The sequence below is a fragment of the Oculina patagonica genome, chromosome 9 (assembly GCF_052425735.1).
Source record: "Oculina patagonica isolate OP01 chromosome 9, crgOcupat, whole genome shotgun sequence".
NCBI classification, from domain to species: Eukaryota; Metazoa; Cnidaria; class Anthozoa; order Scleractinia; family Oculinidae; genus Oculina; species Oculina patagonica.
The window spans coordinates 29,346,262-29,364,259 of record NC_135766.1 but is presented as its reverse complement, the minus strand read 5'-3'; the positions used below and the strand labels follow the sequence as shown (position 1 = coordinate 29,364,259).

Sequence of the window (17,998 nt, the reverse complement as noted above, 5' to 3'; positions counted from 1 at the left end):
TGTCATGGCAACGTCATAAATCGTCAATTTTACGTTCTAGTGCCACTCCAACATAAAATCTTGAGTTAATGTGACCAACCCTCGAACGTACAAGCAAATTCATTGGAGAAGCCATCTAGAATTTCTCCATTTTCTTTGAAAGTCAGAAAAGAACGGAAATTGATACTAAATCAAGCCAGAATGCTTATGGAATGTAAAATTTAACAAATCATACATGTACAATTTTGTTTTTAATAATTGGACATATGGTTGACATATCAAAATGTCTGCAAAGGATAACAAACAGCTCGTGAAAGTTTCAGCATTAAAGAGTAAATCCGCTTTATTAAATTGCAAAAAACCTCAAGGGGAAGGGAGATGGCATCTACCCCCACCCCCTGTACGTCCGAGGGTTAATTTATTTAGCTTTTATTCGTTTAGTTTTTTGTTTAAATTGACTTTCGTGCTTTGCAACTTCTTTTAGTTCATATAATTTTCTAGTACATTATGCAATAACCAATCATCATGTTTGTTGTCGTAAAAGTTGTAGGTCACGTATTTTCTTTGAAGTTGATACTGTATGGAACTAGAGATGATCCTCTTACAAAAAACAGCCATGTTGACAGAAATGAGAAGAAAGTAATGGAATTCACGGAGGCTCAGATCGAGAATCGGAAGAGAGGTCAGTCAATATATGTTAAAACAAATGCATTGACTCTTGCATATTATCATACGGAAATCGTGTACTCTAGAACTTTTCTTATACTTCCCAGCTTCACAGTGGGCTCTAACATCATATAAGAGGACGAATCGTCAGTCTGCTGTTGGCTGTCATTTTCAATTTGAGGTCTGGAACAGCGACATCTTCGGAAAATGCTTGGATCTCTAATTGTCACTATTATACTCGGCGTGCGATTCGAAATCCCGAGAATTTAAGAATTTTCTCGGCCCTCCCAGAGCCCGTAATTTTCGGTTCTAGACCTCGTATATTAAGCTGACTGCGTATTTCAATTTCAAAACGCACGTCGCAATCAACAACGCATGATTCGTCCTCTTATTTGATGTGTGGGCCCCTTGTGCAGCTTTCAGTGACGGCTTTCCCGTTGTAACCCCCATTGCATGCTAGTTCCAGTCCAATCCCGAGAATATGAATTTTGCTTATTTGAGGTCTATAATTACTCGTGTGACTTCATGTTCCAACTCCCAGCAGTAACTGTGCATCCAGCAGTAACGCGCATCTGACAAGTACTCCAATGTACTCATTGTATTGACACCTTTTTATGGGATGTCATGCATGCGTGGCACCTCTCTTATATTATCCCCCCACAACCTCGTACCCAGGGTATTCGTTTCCCTTGACCAGCGGCCGGGAAACGAAAGGTCCGAAATGGCGGACTTCACAAATGCCTAGGTTGCGCATGCCTAACTTGCGGTCTAGCTTTTAAAAGAATGACTCAACAAACTTCTTGTTGTTTTACTTCAGGCCATTTTTATTGTTTTCAAAACCAATCAAAATCTGGCAACGGAACTTTCGAGAGTCGCTCGTTTCGTCAAGCTTGCGCAGTAAGACTCGAGGTACGAGATTGTTCCCTCCTTTTCTCTAGTTTCTTTTATTTTGGGTGGCTCTCTCCTCCGCAGAGGCCTCTTATTGTTTTCGTACGGTCTGGGAAATGGGGAGAGGTGAATAGTTAGCTCATGGAGGTCGTCCAATATGCTCCCCATTTTTGATTTTTCGTGTTTTTTCGCCTTTCCCCCGAAAGAACCTCTTCGGAGGAGAGAGGGTGGGTGGAACTAGGCACCAGTCGGTAGGTTACAAGTTTATGACAGCTAAGCTACATGTAGCCTCTCGATTAATGGTCGGATGTTTGATCGTTTTGGGGTCGACTACGACGGAAGTCTTCTCTTTGAAAAATCGTATGCATTACAAACATCGTAACGGAAATATCGACGATTCACAGATTGAAAACGAGACAAGCGGACCGATTAAAAAGCCCGAGCGATGCTTTCAATGAAGACAATCTAATAACGTGGCACAAAGCTGGTTGCTGAAACAACCACATCTCACGGAAAGGGTCTGAGCTTTGAATCCGATCTATAAAATTAAAGGTAACCTGTAAACAGGGTCCGACCTGAAGGTCCGCGAAGGAACTGGCTGTGAGTGAAGTAGCGGAGGTGGGAGGTGGTGGAGGGAAAAAATGTTTTTTAAACTAATGATCCAAACTAAGCTGATGAGTTAAATTTTTCCATTAGTTAACGTATGTTTCACTGCCGGATTAGGCGTCTAAAATTAGGCTCTTCGGTCTGGCGTCTTAAAGAAATTCTGCTCACATTTCATTTATGCCGTAAAACTTTCCTTTTATTGTTCTCAGATATACCTATTCATGGAGGTTACTCACAGTGGAGTTACTGGTGGAAGTCTTCCTGTAGCAAATTATGCGGAGGAGGAATTCAGAAACGCTTTCGTAAATGTAACAAGCCCTCTCCTGCAAACCGTGGAAGAGACTGCAGCAGACTGGGGCGAGCTACAGAAACACGGAGTTGCAACACACATAAATGTCCAGGTAAAGGTTTTACTGGTAAAGAAATAAGACATAAGACAAGAAGAGAAAAGTAAACAATTTAAAATTGTCGATATCAGGATTAATTTTGTTTTTTAATGGCAATTCTTCCATGCACCAATCTCCACCGGAAAAAAGAGGATGAGACTTGAATGGACTGGGTCGAGAAAAAAATTCGATGCTGCAATCGACATAGCTGTTCGGTTGAATTTTTTTGAAACAAATAAATAGAAAAAGAGAAAGACAACGTAAACTTTTTAATATTGCTTTAGATTAATTATAATGCTTCCTGAAATCGGCGGACGGTGTTGTGGTGGGATGCCTTATGATTTCATGGGATTTCTGGAACGTTTATGCATTCTTCGTTTGCCGACTTCCATTTTGCACTTAGCCGATTTTGAAATGAGTTGTTTAAGGCTGCGCACACACTGTTATTGAGTATGAAGTAATCAAAAATGGCGGACTTTCCCAAGGGTGTCAGGAGATTTTGTGCCTTGACACATGATTGGACAAGTGACTTGACTGAAGTGCTAGCTCTGTTGAAGTGAATCGCGAATCGATGACAGCCTGGCAAATTACAAAATTAACATTAGCACAAGATTAACACACCAGCGAAACACGCGAAAAAACCCGAAGTTAACAACTTTATTTGTTAACGGTAAAATCAAGGCATATGTTGGTTCATACATCGCGCGTCTCGATAAAGATTGTTTGTACGTGTATAAGTTTGTAAGTTGAGCAGTGAAATCAACTAAGCCATTGCACTAATCAATCCAGTGAAAACAGAATGTGTGGTAGTGCTTGTATTACATAACAGTTTAATCAATAGTCATCGAGAGAGTCGAACGCACTTCTTAAATCTGATGGTAATATTTCTTTAATCGTCTCCTTCCAGTTCACGGCGGCTTCTCGCAGTGGTCCGTCTGGTCTCAGCAGTGCAGTCGGTCTTGTGGGAAAGGAACTCAATATCGTTATCGTTCATGTACCAATCCTCGGCCAGCACACAGAGGACGAGGCTGCAGCAGACTGGGACCAGCTACAGAAATACGGACATGTAACAAACGCCGTTGCCCAGGTAAAGGTTTCATGAAAAAAATGTGTAAAAAGAGTAAGAGATAAACAACGTAACAATTGTGATAAAAGCTAGGAGTTATTTGCAGCAAGTTAATAGGCGAATCTTTGCTGACGTCGGTGTTTAAATTCGCCTCATCAGCTTTGCGTAGAGAAGGAATCGTGCTACACAGTTTGAACTCTCTACAACGGCAACTCAAGGTGGAATTTACTGCCCGTTTTAGCGAGGTGCTGTTGTAGGGAGATTTCAATCAGAGTAAAAAGTACGGATCGGCGTACTATAGGCAACTGAAGGAGAATCATGGCCCGAAATGGGGTACATCTCTAGTCAGTAAACAGTTAAAAAAATGCAATATAGTCAGTTTAACAAATTGACATCAGTTTTTTATGCGTCTTTCCTGTTATTAAAGATAAATTGCGTCATAACATTGTCAAAATGTTGTAGATTGTAACCCGATTAATTTTTGAAAACTATTAGTTTTGTGGTATAAGTGTAATCTCGCCCTATCAAGAATGCAGCGCTAAATCAGTGTTGAAAAGTTTGACAAAACCTTCGCTGATTGCGTCAGCAACGAGTTTCATGCGTCTTGTACTCTTTTATACAATAGCCGAGCTATTGCGTGCGTTGTGATTGGTCGATGCCTGTTATCTATTAGAGTACGGACGCACAGATGACATCACTGCGTGGTGTGACTCGCGCGCGTGATCAGAGTTCATAGTCCAAATCAGTGTTGTCGGCAAAGGTTTCAAAACTCGCGGCCCACAACTAAACAAAAAATGTTCACCAAAATTATAAATCTAAAATGATAAACAATCCGCCAAGTATCGTTCGCCTTTGGACACATTTAACTGGACTAAACAAGCTTGAAGAAGACATGAATGATTCGATTTTATCGAAATCTGTAGAAGTTTATCCAATGTTGAACAGTTGGACGACGCCACGAGAAATTCATGAATGGCGACGTTAAAGTTTACAGATTTGAACAACTTTTGAAATGGAATAAAGGTTAGTTTTCTTGTTGATGCATTAGTTTTCTATTATTATTTTTTATTAAATCGGTTTAACAGTGATTCGAGTGTACTGAAAACGTTATCATGAATAGAAAACAACTTTAGCTCACCAGGTAGCGGCATCGCTTACACTGAAGTGTTCTGAAATCTTCTGTTACTATATAAAACAAATAGATTAAATTTTGCCGTGGGTCTGTTCAGTTATAGATCACAGAAGACGTCAGAATATGGCAAGAACATCAGTGTCCCACTCGCCTGTCGGCTCGTGAGCCACTTTTTGTTCTTATCACATTTTGACGTCACCTGTGAACGGCAAAATGGAATCTATTTGTTAAAATTGACAACAACTGAATTAGCCAATCAGCGCGCGAGAATTCGCTCAGTCATTAAAAAACCGTTAGAAAAAAATGGCTTAAATCAGTAAATAGCAAAAAGAGATGATTAGTCAGTTAATATGGGCGATTTTACCGCTTAGAACCGATAACTAAAACCACAGCTTGAAGCTTGCTAGGACGATTTGAACTGTGCAATGGGTCTCAACAAGAGCTAGTCGGGGTCAGAGTGAAATGAAATTCACATTTCTTTTTAAGAAACATGTTTTTTGACCAACAAATTCTTTACAATTTGGCCATTCAGGCTTAATAACACATACAAATAAGATTTGACTTTCTTTTAAACGTTAGTCAGTTCAAATTTTGCCATTTATACGGTTACGATGGTAAAAAATTTGTTGGTATATACTAAACAGTTAACTCCATTTACATTCCTTAGAAGAGGTTAGACTGTATAAGAATTGCAAATATAATTGTTTGGTGACAATAGCGCTAATGAGCCCATGCATTCTTTGCAAAATATTGTATTTTTAATCCCCTTCCACAAAAGTTATTTGATACCTGGGCCCGGTTGCATAAAAATACTTAAGATTACGTGAGATTTTCTGCAGCCATTCCCTGTGCTCTGAGGGGTTTTCTCCCGTGCTTATGAGGATGAATCGGGAGAAAATGTACTTAAGAGCACTGGAAAAACCAAACGCTTTGAAAACATTCACCGGAACGCAGATAGCTGTTGCAGAAAATCGCCCGTAATCTTAAGTATTTTTATGCAACCGGGCCCTGGGGCTCAACTTTATAGGAAAAAAATAATCTCAAATTCCTTGACTATAATTCAAAGATATTTTTGTGGCTCAATCATAAATATAAGCGCAAATGCTAATTAGGCAAATGTTGTAAACAAAAGCTCGCCTATATTTCTGCAGTACAAACCGCCGTGTATAATCTCTTCAATTTAATTGGCAACGAGCTACTTAGCCTTTTTAAAACTTCTTCTTCCTAGTTCATGGCGGTTATTCGCAGTGGTCCTCCTGGTCTCAGTGTAGCAAGTCATGTGTTGGAGGGACGCAACATCGTAATCGTTCATGCACCAATCCACCGCCTGCAAATGGGGGAAGGGACTGCAGCAGACTGGGACGAGCTACAGAATCACGGAAATGTAACACATTTGGATGCCCAGGTTAATGTTTATTATGTGTATATTATAACGCTCTATTAACTGTTGAAATCTTATTAACAGAGGAGCTTCTACGCCCTCATAACGTGAACAAGGGAATACATAATATTGTTTTTTTTGGTAACCAAATATTCCATTATTTTTCCCAATTGTCACGACTAGTTGAAAGAGGACATTCAGACAGGCTTTTCAGGTCTTAGTCAGTGTAGTCCCACATGTGGTAATGAAACTAAACAGCGTTACCGTTTATTTACTGGTAACGAAATAACAGAAATAGAAAAGTAAATAAAAAACTAAAATGATCTCTACCAGGATTAACTTGATGGCAATTCGTTCATGTCCCAATGCCCGCCGACAAAAAGAGGACGATTAAGTAACGTTCAAATAGAGGACAAGTAACGGTGTCCAGGTAACGTTCTTAAAAAGAAAGGGTTTAAAGGGAAAATATAAACAACGAAACCTCCTGATTACTGCTTTCAATAAAGTGTAATGCTTTGTAATACCGGGAAATGGGGGCTGAGTGGGGCGCTTTATCATATTTTATGGGATTCGTGAAACGCTAGCGGACCGTTTCAAGGATTTTTCGCTTGCCTTCTTCCACTTTGGCCGCATTTGAAATAAGTTGTTTTAGGCAACGCACACAAAGTTATTGCGGTGTGAAGTAGACAAAAATAGCACACTTTCCCAAGAGAATCGGGAGACTTTCGTGCCTAAAGAAAAGGCCGTAGATTGAATGCCGTCTTTCCGAAGATATTAGATTGTGGGCTTGATATAAGTTTAGACAAATGACACGACTGAGTGCTCCGTTAAAGTGAATCGCAAATCGCATATCGTTCAAAGCCTGGCAATTTACACGATTAACATTCACACAAGATTAACACACCAGCGAAACGTACAACCAAAACCGTAGTAATAATTAATTTGTTACCGTAGAATCAAGTTATATGTCGGGCAATACATCGGGAGTCTCGATAAAGATCAGTTTGTACGTGTATTAAGTTTGTAAGTTGAACAGTGGAATCAACTAAGCCACTGCGCTAATTAATCCAATGAAAACAGAATTTGTGGTAGTGCTATATCTTTAACTTTAAAACGTCTTCTTCCAGTTCATGGAGGCTACTCGCAGTGGTCCGTCTGGTCTCAGCAGTGCAGTCGGCCTTGTGGGAGAGGAACTCAATATCGTTATCGTTCATGCACCAATCCTCGGCCAGCACACAGAGGACGAGGTTGTAGCAGACTGGGACCAAATAGAGATTCACGGACATGTAACACACATCACTGCCCAGGTAAAGGTTTCACGAAACAAATGGGTCAAAATAGAGAAGATAAACACAACGGAACAAATGTGACGAAATGGCTACTACCTGCAATGAGTTAATAGCAGAATCTTTGCGAGTCACACGTTGGTTTGGCCTCATTAGCTTATAACTTTGCGCAGCGAAGGAATCATGTTATACAGTTAGAACTCTCTACATCCGCTACCCTGAGACGGAATTTACTGGCCGTTTTAGTGAGGTAGTGTTAAAGGGAGATTTTAATCAAACTAAAAAGTACGAATCGGCGTGAGGTAACTTGAAGAGCGTCATAGTCCTTGTGGAGAGGTGGCTGCATCGGCGAGCGAGGCTGCAGCGCAAAATGCTAAAAATTCGAGCAACAAGCCTAGAGAAAAAGTAGAAAATTAGCCGAAAAGTCTAGTCAACATTACATTCAAAACAAATTACATGAACAGGAAAATATTGAAAATATATGGAACTTTGTGGATCAAAAGTCCGAATTTCTAATTCATCTGCTTTCGTTTTCTCTCGCAAAATGCTATAATCATGCTGATTTTTCTCACATATTCTGCGTGACCCCTCAGTTTGATTCAGTTGCAATCAGCTTTTAGTTCTCAGGGCTAGCTTAAAACTTTCAACGAAATGTTTTAAAAGTCATCAGTTTTCCCTAAATGTTTTAGACGCTTTTGTTTTACTTTCAAGCAGCGGGAAAACAATGTAAATTGGCTCCCCAAAATTAATTTTATTTTTGCTGAAAAAGAGGGAATAAATAAAATATTTTCGAAAAAGAATTTAGTACATTGACACCTTCGGACAACGCCACGAAATTAATTAAAGAACTTAAGCAAGCAGGCGAAATTTGTACACAACTATTTCAATGCACGTTTTATTTTCCATTTTATATGCCCTTTATTCGGTTTTCAACCCTTAATTCGGCTTTCAACCCATGCCACTTTTTTTTTCGGGCAAAAAGGTCCCCCCCCCCCCCCCCTCCCCCCTCTAGGACCGAAGATGCCCGTACGCCTTTGGGTGGCTGCTTTATTGAGGTAGAGCTAGAGTTTGTAAACTTAATAATTGGCGAAAATATTTTGCTCTTTGCCTGTAATATTGAAGAGATATTAGCTTTTATGAATTGCAAATAAACTTTCTAGGTGATAAAAGCGCTAATGAGATCATGCATTCTTTTTAAAGTGTTATATTTTTAATCCGCGCCACACAAAACCATTCATGAATACCTCGGGCTTGAATTTCTAGAAAAAAAAATAATTGTATTTAGAGTTGATATTTTTGTGCCACGATCATAAACTGAAGCACTCGTGCTAATAAGGCAAATACTGTAAAAAAATGTTCGCCTATATTTCTGCATTTTTAACTGCCGTGTATTACGTCTTCCTTCAGTTCATGGCGGCTACTTGCAGTGGTCCTCCTGGTCTAAGTGTAGCCAGTCCTGTGAAGGCGGAACTCAACATCGTAATCGTTCATGCACCAATCCTCGGCCGGCTTACAGAGGACGAGGGTGTAGCAGACTGGGACTAGCTAAAGATTCACGGACATGTAACACACAACGGTGCCCAGGTTAATGCTTATACCAAATGTTTATTGTTTAACTTTTTAAACTATTTATATAACTCTTATTAACAGAAAAGACTTTACGCCCTCATAAAGTGATAACACGGAAATTGATATTATATATTGGAAGCCAATTATTTCACAGGATATTCAGGCTGGTTTTTCTGGTCTAGTCCCATAATGAAAAATTTCGTCATAACTCCCCCCCCCCCCCCCCAACTTATAAGCCCCTTGGTTGTAGGCCCATTTACCTGGAATTCCAAAATGACATCCAGTTATAAGCCTAACCCCAACAGATATAAAGCCCCCTTTACTGCTCTACTGGATAAGCCCCCCCCCCCCTCCCCGATATAAGCCCCTTCGTTTATAAGCCCACCAAAAACCCCTTACGAAGTTGTATAAGCCCATGGCTTATAACCGGAATTTTACGGTATATGGTGTTAAAGTCAACACAGTTTCCGTTCGTGCACCAATCCTTTGACTATAAACAATGGAACACTGTGTAGGGGAGTTTCTCAAGAAACAAGCAAGTGCTCTTGTAACATATGCCCCAAACCAGCCATAAATTTAATGGTTTTTCGGTGTTTCAAAAATAAATATTAAGACAAACTGATTTCGGGAAAAATTTTTAAGTAAGTCAAAAATTACCTCACAAACTCGGAACATGCGGACTTTAGAGAGGATCCAGAGGACTTGTTCCAAAACAAATCTCCCAGTTTCCTGATCGCCCATTTTGCTATCGAAGAAGGCAAAAATAGCCACCTCCCGGACTCGATCATGAATTACGGGAATTTGCTAAATTGGTGATCTACATCTCAATTAACTACATCTTAAAACAAACGATGATACTTACTATATAATAAAATTTTCTTTTATGACATCTATGGACAGTCCGCTAAAGAATATTTAACAATTATTCGCCGAAGGCGAAGTGATTATTGTTGAACAATAATCACTGAGCCTGAGGCGAATAATTGTTTTAGTATAATTGTCAGAGGTGAATATCAAAAACTGAAAAATAATGATAGAAAACACGAAAACAACAAACACAAGTACTCACTTGTATACGTGTAAACCAGTTGAATTCATCGATTGAAATCGAAATTTACACTCAAATTTTAGCAATTAAACGGAACAAAACAAACAGTACAAAAGATAGGTTTCTGGTACCTTTGTTTAATCGTTGGCAACTTCTGAGCAATTGTGTGAATCCTCTCGAAATTACTAACTCCAGGGGGAAGAGAACTAAATGATGTTTTGCCAGCCGATCTGACGGAGTACATGGCCGCGTCAGTGCGATCAAAACCACCATGTTTACGATCAATTCTAATGCCTTGAAAACCATCTCTTGAAAATACTTTCGGTCCAAAAGCCCTGTAAATTAATTTGAAAAATTCCCAATGTTTTAAATATCCAGGAATTGGAATGATTTATTTTAAACGAGAGAATTTTTCATTCAGCAAATACCGCCATATTCACTGGCCTGGATGACAAACGTGGCATGGCTTAGTAACCAAACTTAGGGATGCAATATTCATCACCTAGCGCGGTGAATATTGCGGCATAGTCCGAGCTTCTCGACCAATCAGAATTGAATTCACCTCTGGAAATTATACTAAGTGAAAATACTTGTAAGTGTCTTTGCATATAGTCGGCTCACAAAGCTTTTTCTTTATATGAGTGCTGATTTTACAACCTTCCTTATGCTCTCATTACAGATGATTTTATCTTCACTTATGTTGTTCAACAGTTGATGGAGGATATTCAGACTGGTCTCCCTGGTCTAACTGTAGTGTCACATGTGGTAATGGAACTCAACAGCGTATCCGATCATGCACAAATCCACCTCCTGCTTACAGTGGAAAACAATGCGGAGGACTTTCTCAACAAACACGAAAATGCTTCCTTCAGATGTGCCTGACACCAGGTAGACATTTTAGGGTTTTAATCATTGAATAAAAATTACCATTTTGAAACCGATCAAATTTATATTTGGAAAAACCGGAAAAACGTTGTTGTAGGGGCAAAGACAGAAACTGAGCTAGGAGCATTATGGCTTAATTAATAAAAGGTATAGCCTAATTTGAGGGTTGAAAGTCATTTTAATTGCAGAGCACGTGTTAAGTAAACTAAAATCAATATATTAAACCTGAGAAAGACTTTATATGAATTCCAGCCGCGAAAAGTTATCTGTCGAAATTTGACTTTTTTTGAAAACAGATTGAAATGCGCCCTACTTTGTTTTTATAAAGTGTATTTTTGAGGTCTTTTCAATAAACCACTTGCAAGCCTCGACAAACCTAAGTTACGGTTATGATTTTCTTTGTTTAAACGTTAGAAATTATTTAAAATGAGGTTCAGAAATATAGCTAGGCAAAAGTAGCAAATGAAAATCACATTCTGTTTGTATTTACGATGGCCTTCGTGCTGCACAATAAAACAGGTTAAAAGTCGGTTACAGCAAACATTTCCTTTCATCCTACATATATTACTTTACAAATTAAACTCAATACTTAAAATTAACTTTGTAAAATGCGAGCTACAGTGCAGTTTAGTAATTTCAATTTATTATCAACTGCTTATTTGGCTCCTTTCAGCTATACTGCAAAAAAAGACTTGTGAAAATATTGAAAGTGACGACAAATGTTCAACTTGGCAGAACCAGTGTTACAATAGTAGTTACGCTCGACGTAAATGTGCAAAGACTTGTAGAACATGTCAAGGTTTGTGATGTTATGTCTAGCTTTTCCTTAAAAAATGTTTCCTTTCTTGATTTGTAAAATGATTATAAACTGATTACGAGTAGAGCAAGCTCTATTCTGTTGAAATAAATGAAAAAATTACATCGAATCTTGCTTTATTTCACATTATCAAAACAGGGTAATCCAATAATAAATAATATCTTTAAAATATTTTAAAGAAGCATGAAGCATGAACTATGAACTATGAACTGCTTTCCTCAGGTTTTTGTTGTTGTTGTTGTTGTAGCAATAATTCTGACGATGTTAGGCTGATTATAACCTGCAAATAACACATTTATACCAGCAGATCATTTATTTCACTTTTTCCAGTTGACGGAGGCTATTCAGAGTGGTCTTCCTGGTCTGCGTGTAGTGTCACATGTGGTAATGGAACTCAACAGCGTTATCGATCATGCACCAATCCACCGCCTGCAAACAATGGAACATCATGCACAGGAGCTGGGAAAGAAACACGAATATGTTCCCCTGAATTGTGTCCACAGCTAGTTGGTAAACGTTCTCATACATTAGATCCGTAAATGAGAAGAAATCTGTAACTTGGGATTCCGAAATTTTGAAAGCAATGAGGAAAAATATTGCTGTAAAGTAAGGTTAGGTGTTCAAAAAAGCTTATAGTTACCGCCCTTTTTGGCATTCCTTTTCTGGAGCAACTATAAAATGAAACTCGTGTAGTTTTCAGTGATGCACTCTACACTACAACTAGTAAACATTTCATTTACATAAAAACTGCTAAATGTTCATTGGATTATTCCCTCGTTTAATTACTTCATCCTCACTTAAATTATATATATCCAAGTGTTAGTTCTCCTTTAATGAAAGATCATAGCATTCACGGCTTACCTGATTATGTTCCTGACATTAGGTCGCGCAGGACCCTTGCTCATTAATATATTCATTAGCCAAATTTCTTGTTGGAGTGCTATCTTGTAAATCTTTAATTCACTACATTTTGAATATAGATTCCTCTAAAATTTAACAAGGATACTCAGGGATGATGGAATTACATCATGATTGTCCTTTTACTGAGAGATGACCGTTGTCTGTGATGTTACAAGCCCTTAAAAGTTTAACTGCAGATAATGCGATTTTGTGTCCAAGTTTTCAGCTAGAACAGCACACCAAATTAAATGATTATATAACCTAGTGATAAATCATAACTTCTTTTGTGCTACCACTAGAACGAAATTTTCGATTTCAAAAACTGCTACAAGTTAATGGCTTCTAAGAGAGTAAAAATGTGAAATCTAAACTTTGAAACGTGCTACCTTCATTTTGAGAACGAAATTTAAAAATTCGCTCTAGTCATAGCACAATAGAGTACACCAAGTTTATGTTCCTCGCGAATCAACTCTTGAAATTCTATATCGGCGGAGAAAACTTGGACACAAAATTGCAGGATTTTCCGCTTCCGAAGACCTTCCGAGTCGCTTATGCATGACAACAACGTGCGATATTCAAATCTATTCAAATTTATGAATCTAGTTATGATAATTTGCTACATTCCAGCGCACATGCAGCAAACAGAGAACAAAGACGTGATAATTGATCTCGTATTATTTTGCCTTTTTGCAACACGAAGTATTTTGTGGGTCGGCTGCATTCAGCTGTTCGCTTTTACCAATTACAGTCTCGATATAGATACTGCAACAAGACACAAGCAAGGTCGCCAACAAGCAATAAAAAGACGCTAAAAGCGATCAGTTTGAAATAAAGCTCCAAAAACGAGACACGAGGTAGCCCATTAAGGAAGAGTAGAGACTATGTTTTTAGTCGCAGCGCGCGAACGATAGGCAGGATAATATATCGTCACCAGAAAGAAAAAAATTTGATCAAGATATTTGTTTCGACATTTTTTGATCTTGCGAGGTCTTAAATTATTGATTTGCACTAAATGTATCTTTTATCATTTTACGTTTGTAGCTATGATTAGCACTGATCAATGAAAAAAGAAAAAAAAATAAGATAAACCACTCAGTTTAATTAACAACATCGTAATTGACTCACACTACTCTTAAATTGTTTATTTTAAGGGAAAAAAAAATCGACAAAAAAACTTAGGCCTTTCTTCAACAAAATCATGACAGTAACTTATGAAGATGCCCTTATTTATACTGTGCTGAAATTTCTACTAAATTAATTACATCTACTACCTTACATGCACGGTGTAACGTGAAAAAAGCTTTTTCACAATATTTGTAGGTCAACTATGTCCTTTACTATTTACATCAACAAGCTAGTGAAATGAGTTTCAAGACAAAATACTGCTAGCCATGTTCAAACAAAACGTCCCTGCTTTATCATTCATGCAGGTTGGAAGACTTTAAGTGTAAATAAATACTTTACATAACACTTGATTTTTCAATTGACCTTAAGTCTAGACTTTCGCTGTTTTCTTGGGTTTCTGATTTTGTGCCTCGCTTGCTTTTCTCTTTCTTGACCCCATCAACACAGTAGCTGGTTCTCTTACAGGCAAACCTTGTGGATATCTTGGCGACGCAATCTCCGGCAGTTAGCAATTAAAGAAAAACCATTTCAGGTTTGGAAACATTTTCGTCTCCCAAAACTCTTTGCTGTAGTCTATCCGTTCTACGTGTAGTCCAGACGGTGTCCAGAGAACATAGTCGCACCATTTGTACCCGGTAATGTGGAGCTGGCTTTGCACTTGATACATATGGTGGTGATTCTTTTTCAGTTGAAGTTTGCCGGCCGAGTTCACTTCAAGAGGAAAACTTTTTATTTTCTCGGCTGCTTCAAACGGAGAGTAACCTTTCTCCCCCTTCCTTATTGCAGAATACGGACATTTTACTTCAGTTAGTCCTTTGCCGACACCTCTTATAACAACTACACCATCAGGAGAAGCGGCAAGGTAGCCATGCTCTTTACTAATAAAAAGCCCGGCGGGAGTTACTGTATTTCCAGTCGTCTTACAGTATTCTTCAATAGCAAATTTCTCGTGTTCCTTTCCCCACCGCAAAGAATCACTCGAGATAGACTTTGGGTAAAGCATTTCTGTTACCAATCTTGCGCAGGGAGTTGTTTTTCGTCTTTTGCATAACTCTCCAAACCGAGACGCTGTTAGCCGCTTCTTTCGCATTTCATGCCATAGAGAACAATCACTTTGTCGCCTTGTGTCGTCCTCTATCTTGTTTATTTCCTCGGCAGACAAGTTCAGTCGTTCAGCGTTCTCCGCGCACAGTTTTTGTAGGTCTCCAGGCTCCATTTCAACCTGCTGGGCGTTGTCCCCATAATCGTTCGAAGAGCACGAACTGGTTGCCGGGGCCGCTTTAAATTTTCTTCGGTTTTCTTTATACTGATCGGAGGCTTGGCGTTCTCCATCTCTTTTCCGCTTCTTCTCAATCTTGTCACAATAGCCTTCTAGCACTGGTCCCGGTTTCTCACCAATGGCCGACTCCCATTTCTTTGCGTGCCAACCTGCTCCGTGTTGATAACAAAGTCCCGATCCATAACATCTAAATGTGAGAGAAAATGATGTAATTAGTGAATTTTGTTACCTGTCTATTCCTATTCCTGTGGAGCTGGCCTTCCACTTAATACATACATGATGTTAACGTCTACATCTGATACAAAAGGGCAGGGTCTCTAATCTATTGAATAATAATAATAATTATAGACAAAATATATTTTGATATCCTGACAAGAACGAATCTCACGTTAGTACTTCCAACAAGAGGGAACACAATTTTAATACTTTAAGAGTTTAAGGCTGTATAATATCAAATTACAAAGCACATGTACCTGTTTTCGAATGACCCTCGTTGAATCCTGTTGAGCTGTTTCCCGCCGTTAAATTTGGCGTTTACTGATATATGCGTTTCAGCCAGATTGCTGGTTTTGTTGGTAACAAGCTGTCCTGCCAGACTGACAATGCGATCTCCTTTCTGCAATATCGCGTTCAAAAGACCTACAGGGAGCTTATCAAGCACATATTGGCCGCCAAGACGAGAATTTTCTGCATCTTCCTCGTTGATATCATCCTCTGCAATACTGTCAACTTGATCAGCGATTTCACAAAGCAAAGAAATATCCTCATTTCTATCCACTTGGTCGAAATTGCTGTTTGTAGCATCTCCAGCGTCGGTCCCGTGTTCAGGAGCTTGTCTTGCCGAGAATACATTGCAGTCGCCAGTTAAAGTAGCTTGTTTGACTTTGCAAAACGTGGGACTACAGTTCCTGTGATAGCCAAACACGTGATACGGACCATTCCTCAAATCTTTCTGCAACGCTTCTACATTGCCGGTACGTGAATGCATCCTTATTGCAGCTCTTGCGCCAGCCGCGATCTTATTAATCTGAAGTTTAGACAGCCCATATCTTCCTTTCCACTCAGGGTGAGAGTCCACCAGATCATGCAATGATTTGCGATAGCATCGAACTGCATGGTTTGCACATTCAATTTTCTTGACACGCCTTCCGTACAGCGGAACACTGTCGACAATAGCCTTGTGCACACTACTGTCTCCGTCACCAATAAGCCCAATATAACGAACACCATGTGTCAGTTCACTTTGCTTGAACCCTTCAACGATAATGTCTTTCTCCATAGCCGACGAAGACTCACTCCAATTTTTGTAGCACTTATGAGTCTGAGGTGATTTATTCTTGCGTTCAGCGATCGCACAAATACTACAATACCTATTCCGGACACCAAGGAACAACAACTTTTTGGTGCGCTCGCCGATAATAACAGCCACCCCCGACTTGGCAGTGTACCGATGTTGAAAGCTCCTCATTGACCACCCTCCATCTACAATAACGTTAATGGCAGGGACATCCTCATCTTTAAAACCTGCTGCTTCTGCAAGCTGCCTCTCTTCCTTCCCGGCCTCAATCATGTCAACGGTTATAGCTTCTTTCCACAAAGCACCGATCTGATTCTCAACATTAGAGAAAGTTTTCTCGTCAGGAGATGGTATATTCAAAACAGATAGGACTTCCTTCATGTTAGCGTAACCTCCGCCAATGCTCATAAATCCCCACACTGCTGCTACGTTGATGCTGTGACGCATTTGTCCACCAGGACCTTTTGATTTTGGCTGAGTTTCAACGGCCAAAGTCATACTGCAACCCTCGCACTCAAACTGAATCACAGGGCCCAAACCCTTGCGTTCGATTTCCTGTACCATATGAGGTTTTCCTTTACTGGGACACACTGAAGCATGGTTGATAACACTTTGAAGTGACTTTCCAAAGTGTTTCAAATTAACGATTCTATTTCCTGCCAAGTTGAAAGTTGGACTTTTGCCCTTACGTTCCTTCGAACTTTGACCGGAAAGCAACTTTTCTTGCACTTGCTTCAGCTCTAACTCAGCCCTTGCAAAGGCAGCTGGATTCTTACCGTGTCTTTTTTTAAATTCTTCCCGACTTGCGGTATATCGTTCCTCTAGTCGTTCTAGCCATAATCGCAAGAAATGGCCACGTGCGCCAAACGCTCTTTTAATTTGCATTGCATTTTTTCTAGAAAACAACTACCGCTCAAACGCAATTTCTATGGTTTGTGATTACAATTTCAATGTAACGAGAATTTCGTGCCACGAGGAAGAATCACACACGAAATTTATTTATTGAATAAATTATTAGGGATAAATTTAAATAATAGTCTTTCGTGTAGTTTCGGGGTCAGTCGTCGCAGTTCGTGTATATGTTTTTAATATATACATACACAATGAGAGCAAGGGTCCTGCGCGACCTTAACTGCACGTTCAATCATTTTTTTCGTTTTTTTTTTTTAACTTTAGTGATACACAAAGAGGTTTGTGGAAATATTGCCGACGACGAGGCGTGTGCTAATCATAAAATCGCCTGTACGAGTGAGGAAGCTCAACACATTTGTGCCAAGACTTGTGGAAAATGCAAAGGTTGGTTATCTTTGGTCTTTTTACTAAGTTTTGCGCGAAAATTGAATTGTCAGTTGGAGTGTTTTATGATTCATACCGCCACGACGATGCAAATAGAAAGGGGTGTATAAAAGAACAAACAAGGGAGGGATGTTAAAATGTGTAATTGAATACTGCAAAATGACTGAGAAAAAAGTCAAAATATTATTAGTATGCACAATTATTCCTGAATATCCGAAATTTGGCAAACCTATCAAAACAAGTCAAAACGTGGTTGCGATGGCAAGATCAAGGATCGTCCATGATGAATATAAGTTTTGGCAGCCCATAGTGAGATTTCATAGTGTAGGGGGCACCCGCCTACTAGCTAATGAAAGTCCAAGGTTTCCTGCAAAATCTGAACTGAACATAGG

At 39.2% G+C, this 17,998-nt stretch overlaps 2 protein-coding genes across 2 annotated transcripts in view; both read left to right on the top strand.

Annotated features, from left to right (window-relative positions):
• The window catches only part of LOC144665100 (uncharacterized), a 102,381-nt gene that overhangs the window by 10,195 nt on the left and 74,188 nt on the right, over positions 1–17,998 (top strand). The window contains exons 14-21 of the mRNA XM_078526275.1: positions 524–618; positions 3,433–3,612; positions 5,952–6,128; positions 6,288–6,406; positions 7,185–7,411; positions 8,798–8,974; positions 10,719–10,895; positions 13,145–13,153. Of these exons, the coding sequence (XP_078382401.1) occupies positions 524–618; positions 3,433–3,612; positions 5,952–6,128; positions 6,288–6,406; positions 7,185–7,411; positions 8,798–8,974; positions 10,719–10,895; positions 13,145–13,153 (1,161 nt within the window). The remainder of the gene's footprint in view (positions 1–523; positions 619–3,432; positions 3,613–5,951; positions 6,129–6,287; positions 6,407–7,184; positions 7,412–8,797; positions 8,975–10,718; positions 10,896–13,144; positions 13,154–17,998) is intronic.
• On the top strand, positions 568–2,669 carry LOC144664831 (A disintegrin and metalloproteinase with thrombospondin motifs 4-like). Its single transcript, XM_078526056.1, has 2 exons — positions 568–661; positions 2,349–2,669. Exons 1-2 carry the CDS (start codon positions 622–624, stop codon positions 2,591–2,593), a joined length of 285 nt encoding a protein of 94 aa, XP_078382182.1. The 5' UTR covers positions 568–621; the 3' UTR covers positions 2,594–2,669.